This window comes from Myxocyprinus asiaticus, chromosome 24, assembly GCF_019703515.2.
Source record: "Myxocyprinus asiaticus isolate MX2 ecotype Aquarium Trade chromosome 24, UBuf_Myxa_2, whole genome shotgun sequence".
NCBI classification, from domain to species: domain Eukaryota; kingdom Metazoa; phylum Chordata; class Actinopteri; order Cypriniformes; family Catostomidae; genus Myxocyprinus; species Myxocyprinus asiaticus.
In genome coordinates this window covers 34,948,199-34,966,235 of record NC_059367.1, presented here as the reverse complement: position 1 = coordinate 34,966,235, position 18,037 = coordinate 34,948,199, and the positions used below count along the sequence as shown (strand labels likewise).

At 35.8% G+C, this 18,037-nt stretch overlaps 1 protein-coding gene across 3 annotated transcripts; it reads right to left on the bottom strand.

Moving 5' to 3' along the window:
* Positions 1–3,838: 3,838 nt before the first annotated feature.
* Positions 3,839–10,267, bottom strand: LOC127414835 (E3 ubiquitin-protein ligase NEURL3-like). Of its 3 annotated transcripts, none has more exons than XM_051653175.1 (5): positions 10,201–10,267; positions 9,392–9,467; positions 7,732–8,232; positions 7,375–7,530; positions 3,839–4,395 (listed from the first exon to the last, which is right to left on the bottom strand). In XM_051653175.1, the coding sequence occupies exons 2-5, from the start codon at positions 9,435–9,437 to the stop codon at positions 4,232–4,234; spliced, it is 867 nt and encodes a 288-aa protein (XP_051509135.1). In that variant the 5' UTR covers positions 9,438–9,467; positions 10,201–10,267; the 3' UTR covers positions 3,839–4,231. The 3 variants fall into 3 exon arrangements, with proteins under 3 accessions (XP_051509135.1, XP_051509136.1, XP_051509134.1); XM_051653176.1 differs by having other exon boundaries at positions 9,392–9,461; positions 10,207–10,256; XM_051653174.1 differs by lacking the exon at positions 10,201–10,267 and having other exon boundaries at positions 9,392–9,489.
* Between the last annotated feature and the right edge of the window lie 7,770 nt (positions 10,268–18,037).

Sequence of the window (18,037 nt, the reverse complement as noted above, 5' to 3'; positions counted from 1 at the left end):
TAAAATCAAACATAAGCAGCATGGAATGTAACAGCACCCCTCACAATCAAATAAAACAACACTAACATGTCCTTCTAGCTCAGCAACAGAACACAATACACAAATCACATTGCGTTCTGACTATTTCCATTGACAGTGAGGTTTAGTGGTCACTTATGTCCAGTAAATTAGAGGACATTTAACTGCTGTGGAAGAGTAGATGAGGCACTGCACATAAAGCTCTCTATATTAACCATAAAACACATTTCAAATTATCGTCTGTGGTTGAAAAAGAGAGGGGGAAAAAGGGAAATGAACAAAAGTTAGAATGTTCTGAGTTGTTGGCAAGGCATTGATGTGTGGTTGCTACCCACTCCCAAGTCTCTATTACATTCTTGCATGATTTCGACTCGTACACATATGGCTCTGGCCTCTCCCTCAATGCCAGTCTATAAAATTCTCTCACCCATTTCATCGTACACCACGCATAGGAAAATGCTTAGAAAAGAAATAGCTCCTCTCTTCAACAAGTCGCACGATTTTAGGTATCATATTAGGCCCTAATATACTTCATACAAAATCGAAGAATGAACAGGTGTGATGACATTTAGAACAAAATCTGGCCAAAAAGAAGGTGTTTTGGGGTTCTTTTCGGTGGTTCGCAACACCGTGCTTGGCGAACTTTTAGGAAAACTTCTTACCGGCTGCTAGACACCTTCTTACTGCCATTGATCCATGTCATCAATAGGTTTGACCTGAAGCTCCACCTACCTTGAGGTCATCAGCTCATTCTGTTTATGTTGTTCAGTCATTCAAGATCAGACAACATGAACTCACCGGCGTGCAGAGTTATTAGTGAGCAGATTTAAATTTAACTACATCTGTTCGATCGTTCGCATAGAGAAAATTTCCAAGAACATGTCATGCGATTTATTTATTTATTTATTTATTTATTTTTCGTTTAATTAGTCTACAAAATGAATCAAATCTACTCAAATACTCTGAAGTGCCCATTCACACATGTGCCATCTGTAGCGAAAGCCATTCACACATCTGCCCATAGTACGATACGCCTCTCTTATTATCATTCTTTAGTCTGTATTTTGCCCATTAACACTCTTTTATATACCCATCTTTGCAGTAGTATCAGTGCCAGTATAAATTACAATAACAGAGTGTAATTGCCGCATATTATGGCGCGTATAGCATGTTAGCGCAATAGTTCCATGAATTCAGAATGTAAACAGACGAAATTAACATTATCTTCTGCATATTACTTTAAATCATCATCAAGTGGTTAAAACAGCTTCTTTTACTGACCTTCTGTCATAAAATAGGCATAAAGTCACTGATAACACATTTTAATGTCACATTAGTTAAGGTTTTACATGCAGTCTAGTGTGTCCTCATATTTAAATGTACTTCTAAACACCTCCCACAGTGGCGCTGCCTGTGTCTGAATATTCGCAAACAGTATACCGTTGCTCGAACTTCTTTTTTCCCCAAAATGAAGAAGAAGAAAAGTGAGTTGTATATTTAGTCATATTTCAGAAATACATGTTTTATTAACCTTACACCCAACCCTAAACCTAACTATCAGTGGAGTAAAAACTTAATCCTAGAGGGAAATACAACCTCAGGATCACGCTCATCATTGTGAATGTGATTACTTCCTGGTTTCCATGGGACCAGAACCCGTGTCTCTGAGCCTGCTCGCACAACGCGCTATAAGTAGTATCACAGTAAAAGGTAAACACATTTGAATTGATGCAAAAATGTCTGATGGTGCTTGTCAGCAACTCGTCAGAATGGGGTTGATTTCAGGGTGCCAGTATATTCGGTAACAACATTGTGATTTCCCATGTTATCATGTTGCTGAAGATGAATACTTGAGGTTAGGGTTTTATTCACATCTCTAACCCTAACTATGAGCAATAGTAAAAGCTTGCCTAAGGAAACACCACTAACAAGTGGTTTAGAGTAGCATTTACCAACTCGAGCCCTGAAGCAGTGGCTTTTCCCTGGCAAAATATTGTAAAACCAACACTGATGCAAAATCAGTCTTCAACATTACAGCTAGTGTTGAAAACTTAAGACAGAGTTGAGATTAACTGCTAAACATTGACCGCTTCAGGTTTTGGCTGAGCCCTTGTTGGCAATTTTTGTTAGAGGATGGTCCATTAGATAAAAATATACAATATGTACGCACACTTCTGAGGAAACCTTTATCACTGCTATATTCCAAGTAAACATGACTTCACATGGATGAGATTATTCAACCCTAGTTACTCACAACACCTTCCATAGCCACTTTCACATGCAAATCTCTGGAATCTAGAGCACATCAGAAGAAAACAGGTAAAGGAGAGGAAGAGAATCATCTTCCTCAACTGCAAACTTACAAAACTGTACTGAGGATTTGGATGGGCCACTAAAGAGACCATCTTTGAAAATAAAGATAAACATTATTATCCAAGGTGGAGAATTGTTGCTACTATATAGTATCAACTTAAGAACAACTGTCATTGTCAAATAAAACAGAATAACTGGAGATACTCTTGGTTATTGACTCAAGGATAACACTTACATGTGATGTACACCTGTGATGCTCGTGATTTAAGAAGATGTATGTTTTCTTCACCAAAATGAGCAAACCTAAAGCATACCCTAAAAAATCTTTAGATCTCTCTGACTCTTTCTGTAATGTAGCACTCAGCTTTGCCTCAGTAGGTTAGTAAACTCTCCCTCTCTCCTTTTCTTTCTCCTCAGGCTCTGTTCTGCCAATCAAAATAAATATTTAACAGTCAGACAACATGATCAACAACCAATGGTCACGTCCCACTCACTCTGCCTTTCTCCCTCCTCCCTTTTTCTTTTGTAGTTCCCTCTTATAATCCGGTCTTTGTAGTTTATTGTTGCTGATCAAGTCTATGAGTGCCTGCGTTACCCATTGCAAAAATCCTCCTGAGGCAAGACATGTGATGCAAGCAGGTACAACACCAAAGATATGCATTGCACTTAAAGCATTCATTTATTTAGGGTCATTCCACTAACAACCCTGTGCATTAAATATTCATTAAACTATGGATCATTTGATGATATCTGTACTTCAGGGTAGGTAAGCCAAAGAATCTTAAAATGCTGCCTTGTCAAAAAGTAACTTCTTTTCTTGAGATATAAAGCCTTTTGCTATCCATGTCGGTTTCTTTTCAATGTATGTTAATTATTTATTCAATCTGTTCTTCATTTATATAACTTGATGAAAGTGCAATCATACATTCTAGTTAAAACTATTCACCAAAACAGTTATACATTATAAAATAGATCTATATTCATTCTTTGTTCTCTGCTATATTCTCTGAAGCAAACAGCACATAGTTTAATATCTTGCAGCCTGACAACTATGAATACAAACTAGCTAAATAAGCTTTGGCACTTTTACTTACTGGTACGCATTACATGTCTCACTGCCAAATGCGTAATTCCTCTGCTTCACCCTTCCTGGACAGTATTTTTTTCCCCCTAAAAGGGCGCGAGAGGGGAAGAACTCACTTTTAAACTGAGACTCCCTCTGCACTGGCAAGTCTTTAGATTTAATATGCCTCAATCAAAGTTTTTTTTTAATAAATATTCACACAAGTCTTCATAGAAAGCCTATCAGTGATGCTGTCCTCAACAGGTAATATAGTTGCCGTATGAAATTGTGCTTTTGTAAACTTTTCAGTTGTTTTGGGCGTTTTTTCTTTTTCTTTTAATCAATACTGGCACCTAGCGGAGATGTTCAGTACTGCATGTCTCTATACATATACAGTATATGCCTGAGGTGAATAAAATTGAATAAAGTCAAGCATCGCTCTTTACAAATGTTTTTTAATATTTTTTGTTAAAAAGTTCATATTACCTGTACAATACATATTTACAAAAAATATCTTACAACATAGAATACTGAAGTTTAAATGGTGCATGATTTTGTTATTTATATTAGTAGATTCAACACATATGTACATACACATATTTAGTGTATCAGATTGTGACAATATATTTTGTTAATCAGCTTATAAATTTACGTTTACATTGAACATTCATCCATGTTGCAGACATGTTTATCTAAAGAGACATCCCAAACAGAGGTAGTAGTAACTAGAGAGAGTAGTACAACATTTGGACGGTGTAGTGATAGACCTATATCCAACATCACAGTATCACAGCAGTTCTGAAATGTATAAAATCCAACAAAAAGGCCATATGCCCATTAGTGAACCTTGATGGAACTTATACGCTGACGACACAAGGGGCAGGTCCCAAACATCTCGTAAATCTTCACGGCACAGACAGCGCAAACACATTTATGTCCACAACCCAGAAGAGTTTTTGACACCTCACTGTAACACACGACACAGTCCTCTGAGTCTGAATCTGAAGAAAAAAGAGGAAGAGATTAGGTGATGAAATAAGAATAGGCCTATATAGGCCTAAATTACTTTTTTATTACTCCAGAACTTCATGAGGTGACACATAGCTGACATTAAGCCAATAAAGTTAAAATATGAAGAACACAATCACTACTCGTCTCAATGTTTGTGTGAATGGTTTAATGAAATGATGCAGAGGAAGAACAGCTAAATAATTATATTTTCAACCTTTTTTTTTTTTTTTTTTCTTGAAGTAATGCAAATACATTTTCATGACTGGTAAGAAACAAAAGATTGAAAAAGATCAAATCACCAATAACTGGCAGGGGAGGGACGAAGTTTATTTTGGACTATCTTGCATAAATATCATATAGAAATTAGAGGTTGACCGATAGTGGATTTTGCCTATACCGATAACTAAGGTGGTGGGAAAGGCAGATAACCAATTAATCGGGCGATAGTTTTTCATATTGTATTTATAGAATTTTTAAAATAAACTGGTGGACAAAAGTTAATGTATAGATTTTGCTGTTTCGAAAGGAAATTGGTACTTTAATTCAACAAAGTGGCATTCAGCTAATTTTTTTTTTTTTTTTTTATCTAGACAGGCCCCATTTCCAGCAGCCATCACTCCAGCACATTATCCTTGAGTAATCATGCTAAATTGATCATTTGGTCCCAGAAAATCACTTGCCATTATATCAAACACAGTTGAAAGCTATTTGGTGAATTAAATGAAGCTTAACATTGTCTTTGTGTTTGTTTTTGAGTTGCCACAGTATGCAATAGACTGGCATGTCTTAAGGTCAATATTAAGTCAAAAATGGCAAAAAAGAAACAGCTTTCACTAGGAACTCATCAGTCAATCATTGTTTTGAGGAATGAAGGCTATACAATGCTTGAAATTGACAAAAAACTGAAGATTTCATACAAAGGTGTACACTACAGTCTTCAAAGACAAAGAACAACCGGCTCTAACAAGGACAGAAAGAGATGTGGAAGTCCAGATGTACAACTAAACAAGAGGATAAGTACATCAGAGTCTCTAGTTTGAGAAATAAACACCTCACATGTCCTCAGCTGACAGCTTCATTGAATTCTACCCGCTCAACACCAGTTTCATGTACAACAGTAAAGAGAAGAATCAGGGGTGCAGGCCTTATGGGAAGAATTGCAAAGAAAAAGACACTTTTGAAACAGAAAAACAAAAAGAAAAGGTTCGAGTGGGCAAAGAAACACAGACATTGGACAACAGATCATTGGAAAAGAGTGTTATGGATCTTAACCTCATTGAGCTTTTGTGGGATCAGCTAGACTGTAAGGTGCGTGAGAAGTGCCCGACAAGACAGCCACATCTATGGCAAGTGCTACAGGAAGCGTGAGGTGAAATGTCACCTGAGTATCTGGACAAACTGACAGCTAGAATGCCAAGGATCTGCAAAGCTGTCATTGCTGCACATGGAGGATTGTTTGATGAGAACTCTTTGAAGTAGTTTAAGTTTTAAGTTTAAGTTTTTCAAATTGTAATATAAATTTTTCACATTATTATTGTCCTGACTATACATTGTGATCAGTTGAATGCCACTTTGGTGAATAAAAGTACCAATTTCTTTCCATAAGAGCAAAATCTGTTCATTATTTCAAACTTTTGGCCGCCAGTGTATATATTCTTTCTTTATTATGCCGGGCAAAGACAAAGAGTCCAAAATGAATAAAATCCTAGATGCAGCTTTTTTGTTCAACTAAAATCCTAGAAAAAATTAGGATTTGGTACATAACATGGGACTTTTAAGTATAAACAAGCCCAAAACACAAGGGGGACTCTTATTTTTAAATTACTAAATGATAAAAAAATAAATAAAAATATTGGCAACTATTGACAGATATTTGCTGATAACCAATACTTCCAAAAAGCAACTATCGGCACCAATTAATTGGTAAAACCGATATATCGGTCTACATCTAACAGAAATCATAAGAAAGCTTACTTTGTGGTTTCTTTTATTCTTCAATGTACTTTACAATAAATCACTGACTGGTGTGTGCAAGATAGACAATAGAGCATTGAGTGAATGTGCTCCAAAAGCTATCCTTCATTTTTTTACACAATTCTGTCCCAAATGTGTGCGTATACTGATTTATTTTATTAAATGACTAGTTATATGCATAGTTCTTCAAAATGTGGTTAACTTTAGTGCTTACACACACAAAAATAAAGCTTTACAAACCCACAGGCCGTACATAATGCAATATATAAGCCTAATATTTAAAGGCGCACTCAACATTGAAGTATGTCGAAGTGGCTTACACTGACACCTAGTGGCCTGGATGCTGCATCATTCAAACACAGTAGTTTTCAATTACCAAAGCCATTGTAGAAATTCATTATGCACAGTAAACCAGGATTCATTTAATCCATGAATGAAAGTGTCCAATAAAAGGGCGGTTCATGAGATAAAGCCAGTAGTTTTCAGCTGGTCATGTTATGCTACATGGCTGTACCCATGAAGCGCCCTTACCTCGTGTAGAATGAAAGCGCTTTATAAGGATACTGATATGACTGAACTCCTCATCTCACATGAGTGGTCATGATTTTATAAATATGTTTCAATATTACTGTTCTTTTCTTTAGAAATAAAACTTTTTAAATAAGGAAAAAAAATTACTGAGTGCACCTTTAAAAAATGGTATGACCAGAAAATGGACTTACACTAACATCCCTGATAGCACACGTACATCACCCAGACATCTATTTGATGTGGACAACACATTTTTTAAGGTTGTTTGCTCATCTGCAATATGTCTATAAGACATTCAGCATATGTATTTGAGATGTTTAGCAGATGTTAATTAGAATGCAGTACTTTCCAGATGAAAAGATCTAAAACAGGTATCTCGGAGATGTACGGATAAATCTCTTAGTAAGTGGGTGAAAACAATTATGGCTAATAGCACTGTCCGTTGACTCTAATATAATTTGTACCTGTGTTCTCATGATAAAGGTTGCTCATTTGATTCTTGGTTCTGTCCAGCATTTCTTTGCTGATGTCCTTATAGCCACCATTATCTTTAGTGTGTTTGATGTGTGTGAGAGCAGGACAGGACCTGTAAGTCCAGAACAGACCCTTCTTTTTGGAACCTATGACACAGATGAACACACACTGTTAGCAATGAAAACTACAGATAGGTAAGCTAATCATGTCATGCTTCTAGGCTACATCTCCCCGTTACAAACAGGTTTGTGGTGGTAGGCTACTTTGTTATTTATCATGGTACTGAATGGTTAACATATTAATGTACCATGCTATTTAGATGGTACTACAAGGTAAAAGGCCTTCACCAAGCAGCAGCACTGCGCTGGTCTTTCCATAGACGTCAACTATCGCCCAGATGGGCCGGTGGATATTCAGAGTGGTCCGCTTCATGTATGTTGTCCCATCAGAGCTTCGTATGCAGAGACGTGCATCCCTGTCAAGCCAGAACTCAAACTCTGAGCCAGCACAACAGATGTCCTCGGGAACTATAGTTGCTGTATATTGTGGATATTTGGTTAAATCTGGGATAGCCATTGTGGGTAAAGGTGTCTGCTCGGGTAAACAATTTGCAAAACCGACCCGCACCGAGCCGTGCCATTCACACATTGAGTGCTCGACCACTAGCAGGCGCACCTTCTCTCGTATCTTCACCGGTCTCCCGCTGAACACCAGACCGTTGCGGAAAGACGAGCTGTCCCTGGTCGCCCGTCGACCGCCCTCACTCAACGTTATCAGACACCCTTTCACATGTGCGTGGAAAGAAAGCTCTTCCAGACTGCTGTAGTTGTGACACACGCAGTGTGATTCTTGGACAAAAGAAAAGAGAAGTTTGTGTTAGAGAACCATGCAAAAAGAAGATGAAGTGAGGATATACAGTTTCTGTCTTGATTCATGATTCTCTTTTATATTCTTATTCATTCTCTCATGTTTGTAGCGTATCCCGCTGGGACTTTTCTGCTCTCCAACGATCGACTCATAGCAACTGCAATAGCGCTTTACAGCCACTAGGGGCCACTGTTCACTGTTGAGTTTTGGCTTTGAACTTGCAAACAAAATGTGACCACTTCCAAAACATCACAGGGCTTTCCTTAAAACCTGTTTGTCACTGCACACTACAAAATATTCCTGATCCATGAGATCATTGCGTGCAATGTCTAAAGTTTATTTCTGAGGTCATTTGATCTAATATTGAAATTTTGCAAAATTATGTTGCTGATGAATATCCCTGAAATTATCAAATTTATTTTAAGACAAAATACTTATTTGTCATTTTCAGTTTTGTTAAAGGTGATTAAATAAGTTTTTTAATAACTGTCCAATTATCGAAAGGATATTATCTTGGGCTAAAGGCCCCCATAAAACACTATTTTTCTTAATAGGGGGAAGTAGATTTGTTAAAAATAAAAAAATAAAAAAATAAAAATTCAAATTGGGCTTACATGGACTGATCCAATCACAATGGAGATTCATTCAAGAATACTTGAGATGTTATGAAATGTCAAATGTGATTGAAATGAACAGAAAATTGTTAACCGTTTTCTGAATCGGTTATTTTGAATAAGTATTATCTCAATTTGTAAATTTTTAAATAAAGTATTATCTCAAAAAAGCATCTTGCTGTGTCAAAAGTACATGCCTAAATTGACAAATTTTGCCCTAAATCTATTGTCCCTATATTTACACAATATCTGTATAACCCCTCTGGGAGCTCTCCTCTTTTTCCCAAGTGAGGGGTAAAATGCTCCCTCACCACCTTTTTTAAAAATTGAATTTTAATCAAAACAACCTTGCATTATTATTTATTTTAACACAAATGATGTTGCTCCATCAATTTTCAACAAAAATGAATTTTTTCAATCATGATACATTTTGTGACAAGAAAAATCACATTTTCCTTAATGGGTGCCTTTAGCCACGTTGTACATTAGTTTTGTTTATGGAATAAGAATATTGTTCGATACTTACCATTTGCCTTATCTGCCATCTTCATATCCTTCTGTTTCTCTGTCATCCTCTTCTTCTTAAACAGCTGAATCTGTTTCTGTAAATGTGGAAGCAGGACTTGTTGCTGTTTAAATGCACGTGTTTGGTGTTATATCCAAACATTGCATCTCATAGGACAAGGATAGAGGAGGGACTAGAGGGAGGAGGGGCCCTGGAAAATAACCATTTTCCTGTACTCTAAACATGACTCATAGATATTGCCTTTGGGAGTTTTTGTATGTGTGTAGTAATGCCTACATTTTTTTTTTTTTTTTTTTTTTTTTTTTGTGCATAGATAAGGGAAGGCAAAGAAAGTGGCTAATTTAGGCTTATTCACCAATAATATTTCAATGAAAAACCTTTTAAAGTCTTACACTCACAATGGAAGGTCATAATGGTTATGTATTATTATGTTACCACAGTATAGGGAGACTGGTGCTAGTTGTCACACTTGGTTCAGTGAATATTTCTCAGTGTGGGTTTATTCTTAAAATATCAATTTCTGTATAGAAACACACATGCCTTATAGTCTTTGGGAACAGGATACACAATATATGAGGTCAGTTGGGGTACATTGTCACAAAGCAGCCTGCCTTATTAGAGCCTATTATTGGCTTTTCAGCAATATTGAAACAATGAAACAACTATGAAGCACAAAACAATTCATAGAACAGTAAAACAGTAACATACAAAATATCCAACTATCATTTTGACTATCAAATATCGAAATTAATAAATTGTTTACATTTATGACCTTTAAAATTTGCTCTAGTAAAAATGTGACAACTTACCCCGACCTGGTAGTTAGTGAGATATACTGTAGTCTATGAGACTGCACACTGCTCACACTGCAGCAGGCTATGAGGCCACTGTTAGACTGGCATTCTTTCACTTTCACTTCATTTGTTTTTCACCTCTGTGTTTAATATCCCTCTGAGATGTTTTCCATTGAAAGTAAAAATGTTGATTAACCAGCTTCCTTTGACTGGAACTCACGAGCACACAGATTATATTGTAATGCACTCCCAATAATGCGATTAAAAGATAAAACAAGTATATTCATTTCATTTGAATATTCTTTCATGCATTTTAACAGCATTTATTAACCTTAGTTAATGTTAGTTAATAAAAATACAATTGTTCATTTTTAGTTCATAGTGCATTACTAATGTTTACAAATACTACTTTTAATTGTAAAAATGTATTAGTGCTGTATATGTTGAAAGTAACATTAACCAAGATTAATACATGCTGTAAAAGTATTGTACATTGTTAGTTCATGTTAACTAATGTTGTTAACTAATGTTAAGCCATTTGCAGGTCATTCAAGCTATAGGGATGTCCCGATATTGATACTCAAGTACTTGTACTTGTGCTCGTAATAATGCTCCGATACCAAAAACCGAGACCATCTGACGTACGAATGTCATTACGTAAACAATCAGCCAAATTCTAATCACGTTATGTCCTAGTGAGATTATTTAACCACAAAAGCTGCATTTTAATGAAATAAATATATAGTTTACTTTGCATGTGCAGCGCACTTCAAATGTGAGCAGAGCACTTGTGAATGTGTGGAGACAGTGTTGTGCCAACGCCGGCTGCACGTGTGTACCTTTTAAAGCTCCTCCTTGGCTTATACTGGGAAAACACCATCATGAGCATCGAGCGCTCTGTTTGTTGCAGATGATAGTGAACAGAGTGCTAATTCACTTTGTAGCACGAGGCACATACAGAGTACATACTTACTTAATTTAATAGCAGGCTTTTGCAGTTTAATAATCACTCTGAGCAGGGGCGTCGCTAGACATCAGTGTCATCTGAGGCTTAGCACACAGGCAATATTATAATATAAAAATAAGAAGAATCCTTCCTTCCATGACTTAAAATGTCAAATAATAATTATATTAAGCACAACACTGACACCGGTTCAGAACTTTATATGAGCAAACGTCAGGCGCACAATAAATGGATCAAACACGTTTTTAATTTAAGCTGCGGATCAAAGCGAGAAGTTGTCGTCTCAATTTTCATTGTGCAGAAACTAACGGTAACAAAATCAAAGTCATTTAACAATTTACATTTGCAATTGTCATTTATCATAATATTTTGAGAATAAAGTAAAAATAACGAGAATAAAGTCGAAGCATTATGAGATTAAAGTCGTAATATTTTGAGAATAAATCGAAAGGAAAGAAACATCAAAGTGATGTGGTGGACAAAAGTAAAGTGGAGCGTCTGGGTCTTTATATACAACATCACTAACTAGGGAGATAACTTGGCTATGCAACCGAGCTGAATTTGTGGGAAGTTTTTGCGAGCTCTCTGTTAATGAATGATGTGTGCTTTAGTACAGGAGTTTTCAACATGTGGGCGCCTGTCAAGGGAGGCACGATATAGGCTCACACTCAAGTGAAGTGAAAAATAATTGGAACAGCTCTGAATTATATAGGTCCATTTCAAGACATTGTATGTGGTAACATACCCTCAGTTACAGTATTGTTTAGAGACCAAAACACAACAAAAAAGCAGACCAAGCATCACCAACGCCGAGCGGGACTGCGCGAATGTCTGTCTGGTTCTTTCTATTGAATAAATTACATTTCCTACATAACCGCTGCAATGTCCAGAAACTAATAATAACTCTGTGCTGATGTGCCAAAAGACCAAGGATTTATTTACTGCTAATCCTATTCTAAAAATTACAGCAGGTAAAAAAGTCAAATTGCGAACTGTCAATTAATGCAGGTTGGGCTCTCTGATCGGAATTCATTTACATTTAAAGCCAGAATTGCAGCCTGCCTTGTTGCTTTTGTACTCTGATGTAATGAACATTAAACCTTACTTTTTTCTCTTTATACATCACAAAAAACATTCAGGGCTATTAACAAAAGATCCGGGGCTTCAGCCCTATCAGCCAGGGTCTACCTATGCAGCTGACTCTGAGTTACATAGCGAACCGGCTATTTGGACTGAAAAGCTACCATCATCACACAGAAACACTTCAAAATAAAAGCTCATTTTAAATGAAAAAAGTATGACAGAGGTATATCACTATTGTAAAGTTATGTAATATTCGCTGTATTACTACTACTAATACAACCCCAATTCTGAAAAATTTGGGACAGTATGAAAAATGCTAATAAAAACAAAAAGGAGTGATTTGTAAATTATATTCACCCTTTGCTAAATTGAAAGCACTACAACTACACATTATATGATGTTTTTCCTTGTGAATTTCATAGTTTTTTTGAAAATGTACAGTAATTTCAATTCAGATGATTGCAACACGCTCCAAAAAAGTTGAGACAGGGGCAATTTAAGACTAATAAAAATTTGACGAGTTAAAATAACAAGGTGATGTGAAACTGGAGATGTTAAACAGGTGAGTCAATTGTGTCATAGTATATAAGGAGCCTCCAAAAACAGCCTAGACCTTCAAGAGCAAGGATCGTTCAAGACTTGTCAGTTTGCCAACAGATGCTTCAGCAAATAATCCAGCACTTTGATAACAATGTTCCCCAAAGACAAATTGGAAGGATTTGGGGCATTTCACCCTCTATAGTGCACAATATAGTTAAAAGATTCAAGGAATCTGGTCAAATTTCGGGGCGTAGAGGGCAAGACAAAAACCACTTCTGAATGTGTGTGATCTCTGATCCCTCAGACATCACTGTCTTAAAAAACAATCATTCATCTGTAATGGATATCATGAATATTGGCTTTGGATTACTTTAGTAAACCTTTGTTAGTCAACACCACTCACCGCTGCATCCACAGATGCAAGTTAAGACTTTACTATGCAAAGCAGAAGCCATAAATCAACACTGTCCAGAAGCTCTGCCAACTTCTCTCGGCTCGGTCTCATATTAGATGGAAAGTAGAACAGTGGAACTGTGTTTTTTTTTTTTTTGGTCTGAAGAGTCCACATTTCAAAAAGTTTTTGAAAAACACTGCCATCGTGTTATCCGGGCCAAAGAGGAAAAGGGACATCCAAGCTGTTATCAGCATCAGGTCCAAAAGCCAGTGTCTGTATAGGCCAGTTGTGTCAGTGCCCATGGCATGGGTAACTTGCACATCTGTGAGAACACCATGAATGCAGACAGATATGTACAAATTTTGGAGCAGCATATACTGCCATCCAGCACTGTCTTTTCCAGGGATGTCCCTGCATTTTCCAGCAGGACAACTTCAAACCACATACTGCCCAGATTACAAGTGCATGGCTGTGTAAGCAGAGAGTGTGGGTGCTAGACTGGCCTGCCTGCAGTCCTGACCTGTCTCCAATTGAGAATGTGTGGCGCATTATGAAGCACACCATCCGGCAACGAAGACCCCATACAACTGTGCAACAAAAGACCTACATAATGGAGGACTGGGGGAAAATTCCACTTTCTAAACTTAACAAACTTGTGTCTTCAGTGCCCAAATGCTTAATAAGTGTTATTAGAAGAAATGGTGATGTTACACAGTGGTAAACACTCAACTGTCCCAACTTTTTTGGAGCGTGTTGCAATCATCTGATTTGAAATTACTGTACATTTTCAAAAAACAGTGACATTCACAAGGAAAACATCATATAATGTGTAGTTGTAGTGCTTTCAATATAGAAAAGGGTGAATATAATTTACAAATCATCACTTTTTGTTTTTATTAGCATTTTTCATACTATCCCAACTTTTTTGGAATTGGGGTTGTAATAAAAACAACAATAATAATAATAATAATAAATCAATGGTAATTGTATTATATTTAAGCAAAATCTCACATCTGTGGTGCTCTGTTATGCAGCACTTACATCCCTACTATTTTCTAAAAGTAGGCATATTTCCTGTAAACAAACTCCCTGACAGATCACACTTTGGTTTGTTTATTACTGTTTTATTAGCTACTCCAACATAGTCCTTGGACACATTTAGAATGTGCAGCATTTGGTTTCATATTCAGTTTGAGTCAACTTGGTTACCACAATGTTGGAATATATCATCAAGAAATAAATAATGTAGTAAATTTCATGTCATAACAACCTTGCTTGTTTTATTTTGAATGATTTCCATAATATCTGGATACACTGAACAAAGAGTAACATAGCACAACTAAACCAATGATTTATCTAGAGGTTTCTCTGTTAGGTTTTACAATGACAGTGTTGGTTTATGATAATGCAAACACTCCTACCACATTTACCTATTTTTCAATGCTTTCCTGCTCCACCCTATAATGTAGAATTGACTTTACCTTGTAAAACCTTATTACTAATTAAACCTAGACACAAACACAGGCATAATGACAAAACATTTATTAATGTGACTGGAAGGCATAAGCAATAATTTTAACTAGTGCTGTATTTGTAATCGCGATTAATCACATAATTTTTCATATAGGTAATGTGCTGAAAGTGCTGAAATTCTACTCTATATATACTTCTTTTCCTGTCAAATGAGCATTTATTTCCATCTTAAGAAAGAAAACAAAACAATATGTAGCAATTTAATGCTTTATTAACATTTTCCATACAAAGCCTTCCACAGTGTAAAGATAGAAATGCACTAAAATAGCACCAATTCAAGTAACATTAAATGTTTCACTAAGTCTAATTGGAAATTTGACTAATTAAAAGAACTATGCAACCATAGATTGAGTATTCATTGCAATGGGCATTAAATCTCTTAAACTGTCATTCTCTACACTATTAATCAGCCGGCAGACTGTGGCTATCCGCTTTGCTATAGCAATCGTGCAACGGCATTCACGATTCGCGTCAGGGCATCAATGCCAGCGTCAAGCGCCGCTTTGAACTCCACATGAAAAGCGCTTGCAAACAACATCTCGTTCTGCATTTTCGTGATAGTTAAGACTTGACATGCTTCTGTGGTAATTAAATTGTGCATTACAGAGACTACAGAGTACTTGATTTCTTTCACAGGTCCCATCTAGGCTTGTTTTGTACAACAAATAGCCTTAAGAGCTCCTTTCCCCATCATTTGATCACTGACACGGCTGTTGTGTATGTGTGTTTTCAGTGTAATGACTCCGGGCGGACACATGGACACATCGCAAAGGTTCCGCCCTACTCCGAATAGTGTTTATGCTGGTTTATGCTTTATTAATGGTAAATGCATTAATTGTGATTACTAAAAATTAACACGTTAAACTTTTTTAATTAATCGCATGCATTAATGTGTTAACTTTAACAGCTCTAATTTTAATTCATTATAAAAAGGAAATTAACATTACTGACAGAAATTAATGGTGATAATTAAAGGTGAAATTGTACAGTATAATAGTGTTCAGATTTACTGCCACACCTTTCAAGTGTTTATTTTAAGATCCACCTTTAAGATCCACCAGATGATTGTCATTCTTCTGTGCTAGGCTTACAATAAACAGCACCCTGATTTCATCAGACATAAAACAGATCTTGAGCTGAAGCCATAAAACTAGATGTGAAACAAATAAATCTCATCACCAATCTATGAATGTATGAGGTACTGTATGTGTTCTCTCTAAACATATTCAATTGAATTTCAGTTGAATATGTTTAGAGAGAACACATACAGTTGGAAGGAAAAAATCATTATGATGTTATGAGGAAGAAACCGAGGGGGGACCAAGACTCCTCAGGCTGACACATTTATACAAATCTTAAGAAATATGCATACTCCATGCATGTACAAATGTTCATTTACAAAATAAAATTTCAACACTGTTTTATAGTAGTTGTAACACGTTTATCAATCAATAATAAGGAATTATTGTAATCTGTTGTGTTATTGTAAAATCCATCCTATAAGGTAACACATTGTTTTATGTTGGACATTTGTCATGCCATGTGAAACTGACTTTTAAATATTTACCTGAGTAAAAAGTGTGACAACTAGCCCCAATTTTCCCTATGCATAAAGTATTTGTTCTGTGTGTTTATTGTTCTACTTACTACTAATATTATGTCAGTTTTTAAAGTAAAGAAAATATCTATAAAATATAATTCATGGATTAGAATTCACTCCTCAAGCTTAATCTTTCTTTAAATAAACAAGTCAAGACCATATCTTATGTTGCAGTGGGTGTCGCAATAACACTATTGCGGAGATGTGTGCCAGTAAAACGTGTTCTTTCATGTTTACCGTTGTTTATTGCCATAATAATTTCATTTCGCTTTACAGAGAATTTGAAATGATGTTGTAGAAAACACATTTACAATTTGTATAGATAAGGTCTAATTAAACATCCAAAGGTCATCCTTATACAGGGTTGACAGCTTTACAATTTACCAGCTTAACAGGCTACTCATATTAACAGAATTTTGCTTTCTTGTGAATTTAATGAAAGAGTATCAGTCTTAGACTTGCCAGCAAATTTTGGAACTGTAACGTTGGGTTAGTGGAGAGGAAGAGAAGAGATGCAGGAGTAATCTTTCAGACATTTAATTGTAGACGCAGGAGTGGAATAGCAATCACACAAGGAACACACGCTGGAGTGGAATAAACATAATACTACTAAACATTACAATGAAACAATTCAAAATAAGAGGCCTAAGAAAACATGAGGGAGACTGTGACAGGAACAGAATAGGGGAGTCAATTTGTGTATAGCTTGCCACATACTGTACCTTAAAGTTTGGCTACAAACAATTGCTATCATTATTGCCAAGGAAAAAAAGATACAGTTCATTGAATACACATTAACTAAGTTGTCACAATGGAAGTTGCTATTAAACAGTCTATTATTGGCTCTTCAGCTAAATTTAAACACTAAAACATTTCATAAAACAGCAAAAATATAAAAGATAATGTTACAAATATTGTAATTACTACATTTATAACATTTAAAACAAGTGTGAAATCTTGTGACCACTTATTTATTTATTTATTTTATGAAAAAAGCCCTTATCATAAGAAGTTTCAGTTAAAATCTAACTTTACTATATAGCTGGACCTTGCCTGAATGTGCTATGTGTTTTTATTGTGTTCACTTGTTTCTTCAAGACATATAACAAAAATATAATAATACTGGAATTTTAGTTTGCACATAGAATTAAAAAATATTCGAATTTAAGAAAGGATTTGAATTATGTGTTTGAAACAAACCACACTTCTCAGTTATATGTACTCTAGATGAGATCATACAGTACATGATGACATCATGTGTTGAAACCTTTGGGTAATTTAGAAGATTCTCAGGGGGAAATAATAATAATTGAACCCAACATAAGCTTTCCTGTCACACAAGCGTCTAAACTTTTCCCATCCCATCCTGCTTGGTCATTAAAACTAAACCAAGGAGTATTTTATTTTGTGATTTCAATGACTTGATTCAGTCGACCTGTCCTGTACATCGCTATTAACATAACATTTACTTCTCATACACTACATGTCAATAAGGGTTGCCATTCTACATAGTTAATGGCTCAAGGGTCATTACATGACACATTTAGATCTGATCAGAATTAATATGTTATAATTTCTGCATTAAATAAGGAATTTTATATGCAAGCGTTTATGAATGTGTGTGTCAATAAAAAGTGTTATTTTTTTAACATCTACCATTACATAATGCAATAATGTTTTCATTTAGCTTTGCTAAGGCTGTTGCTGAAATTACCTTGTAAAATGATTATTGATTATC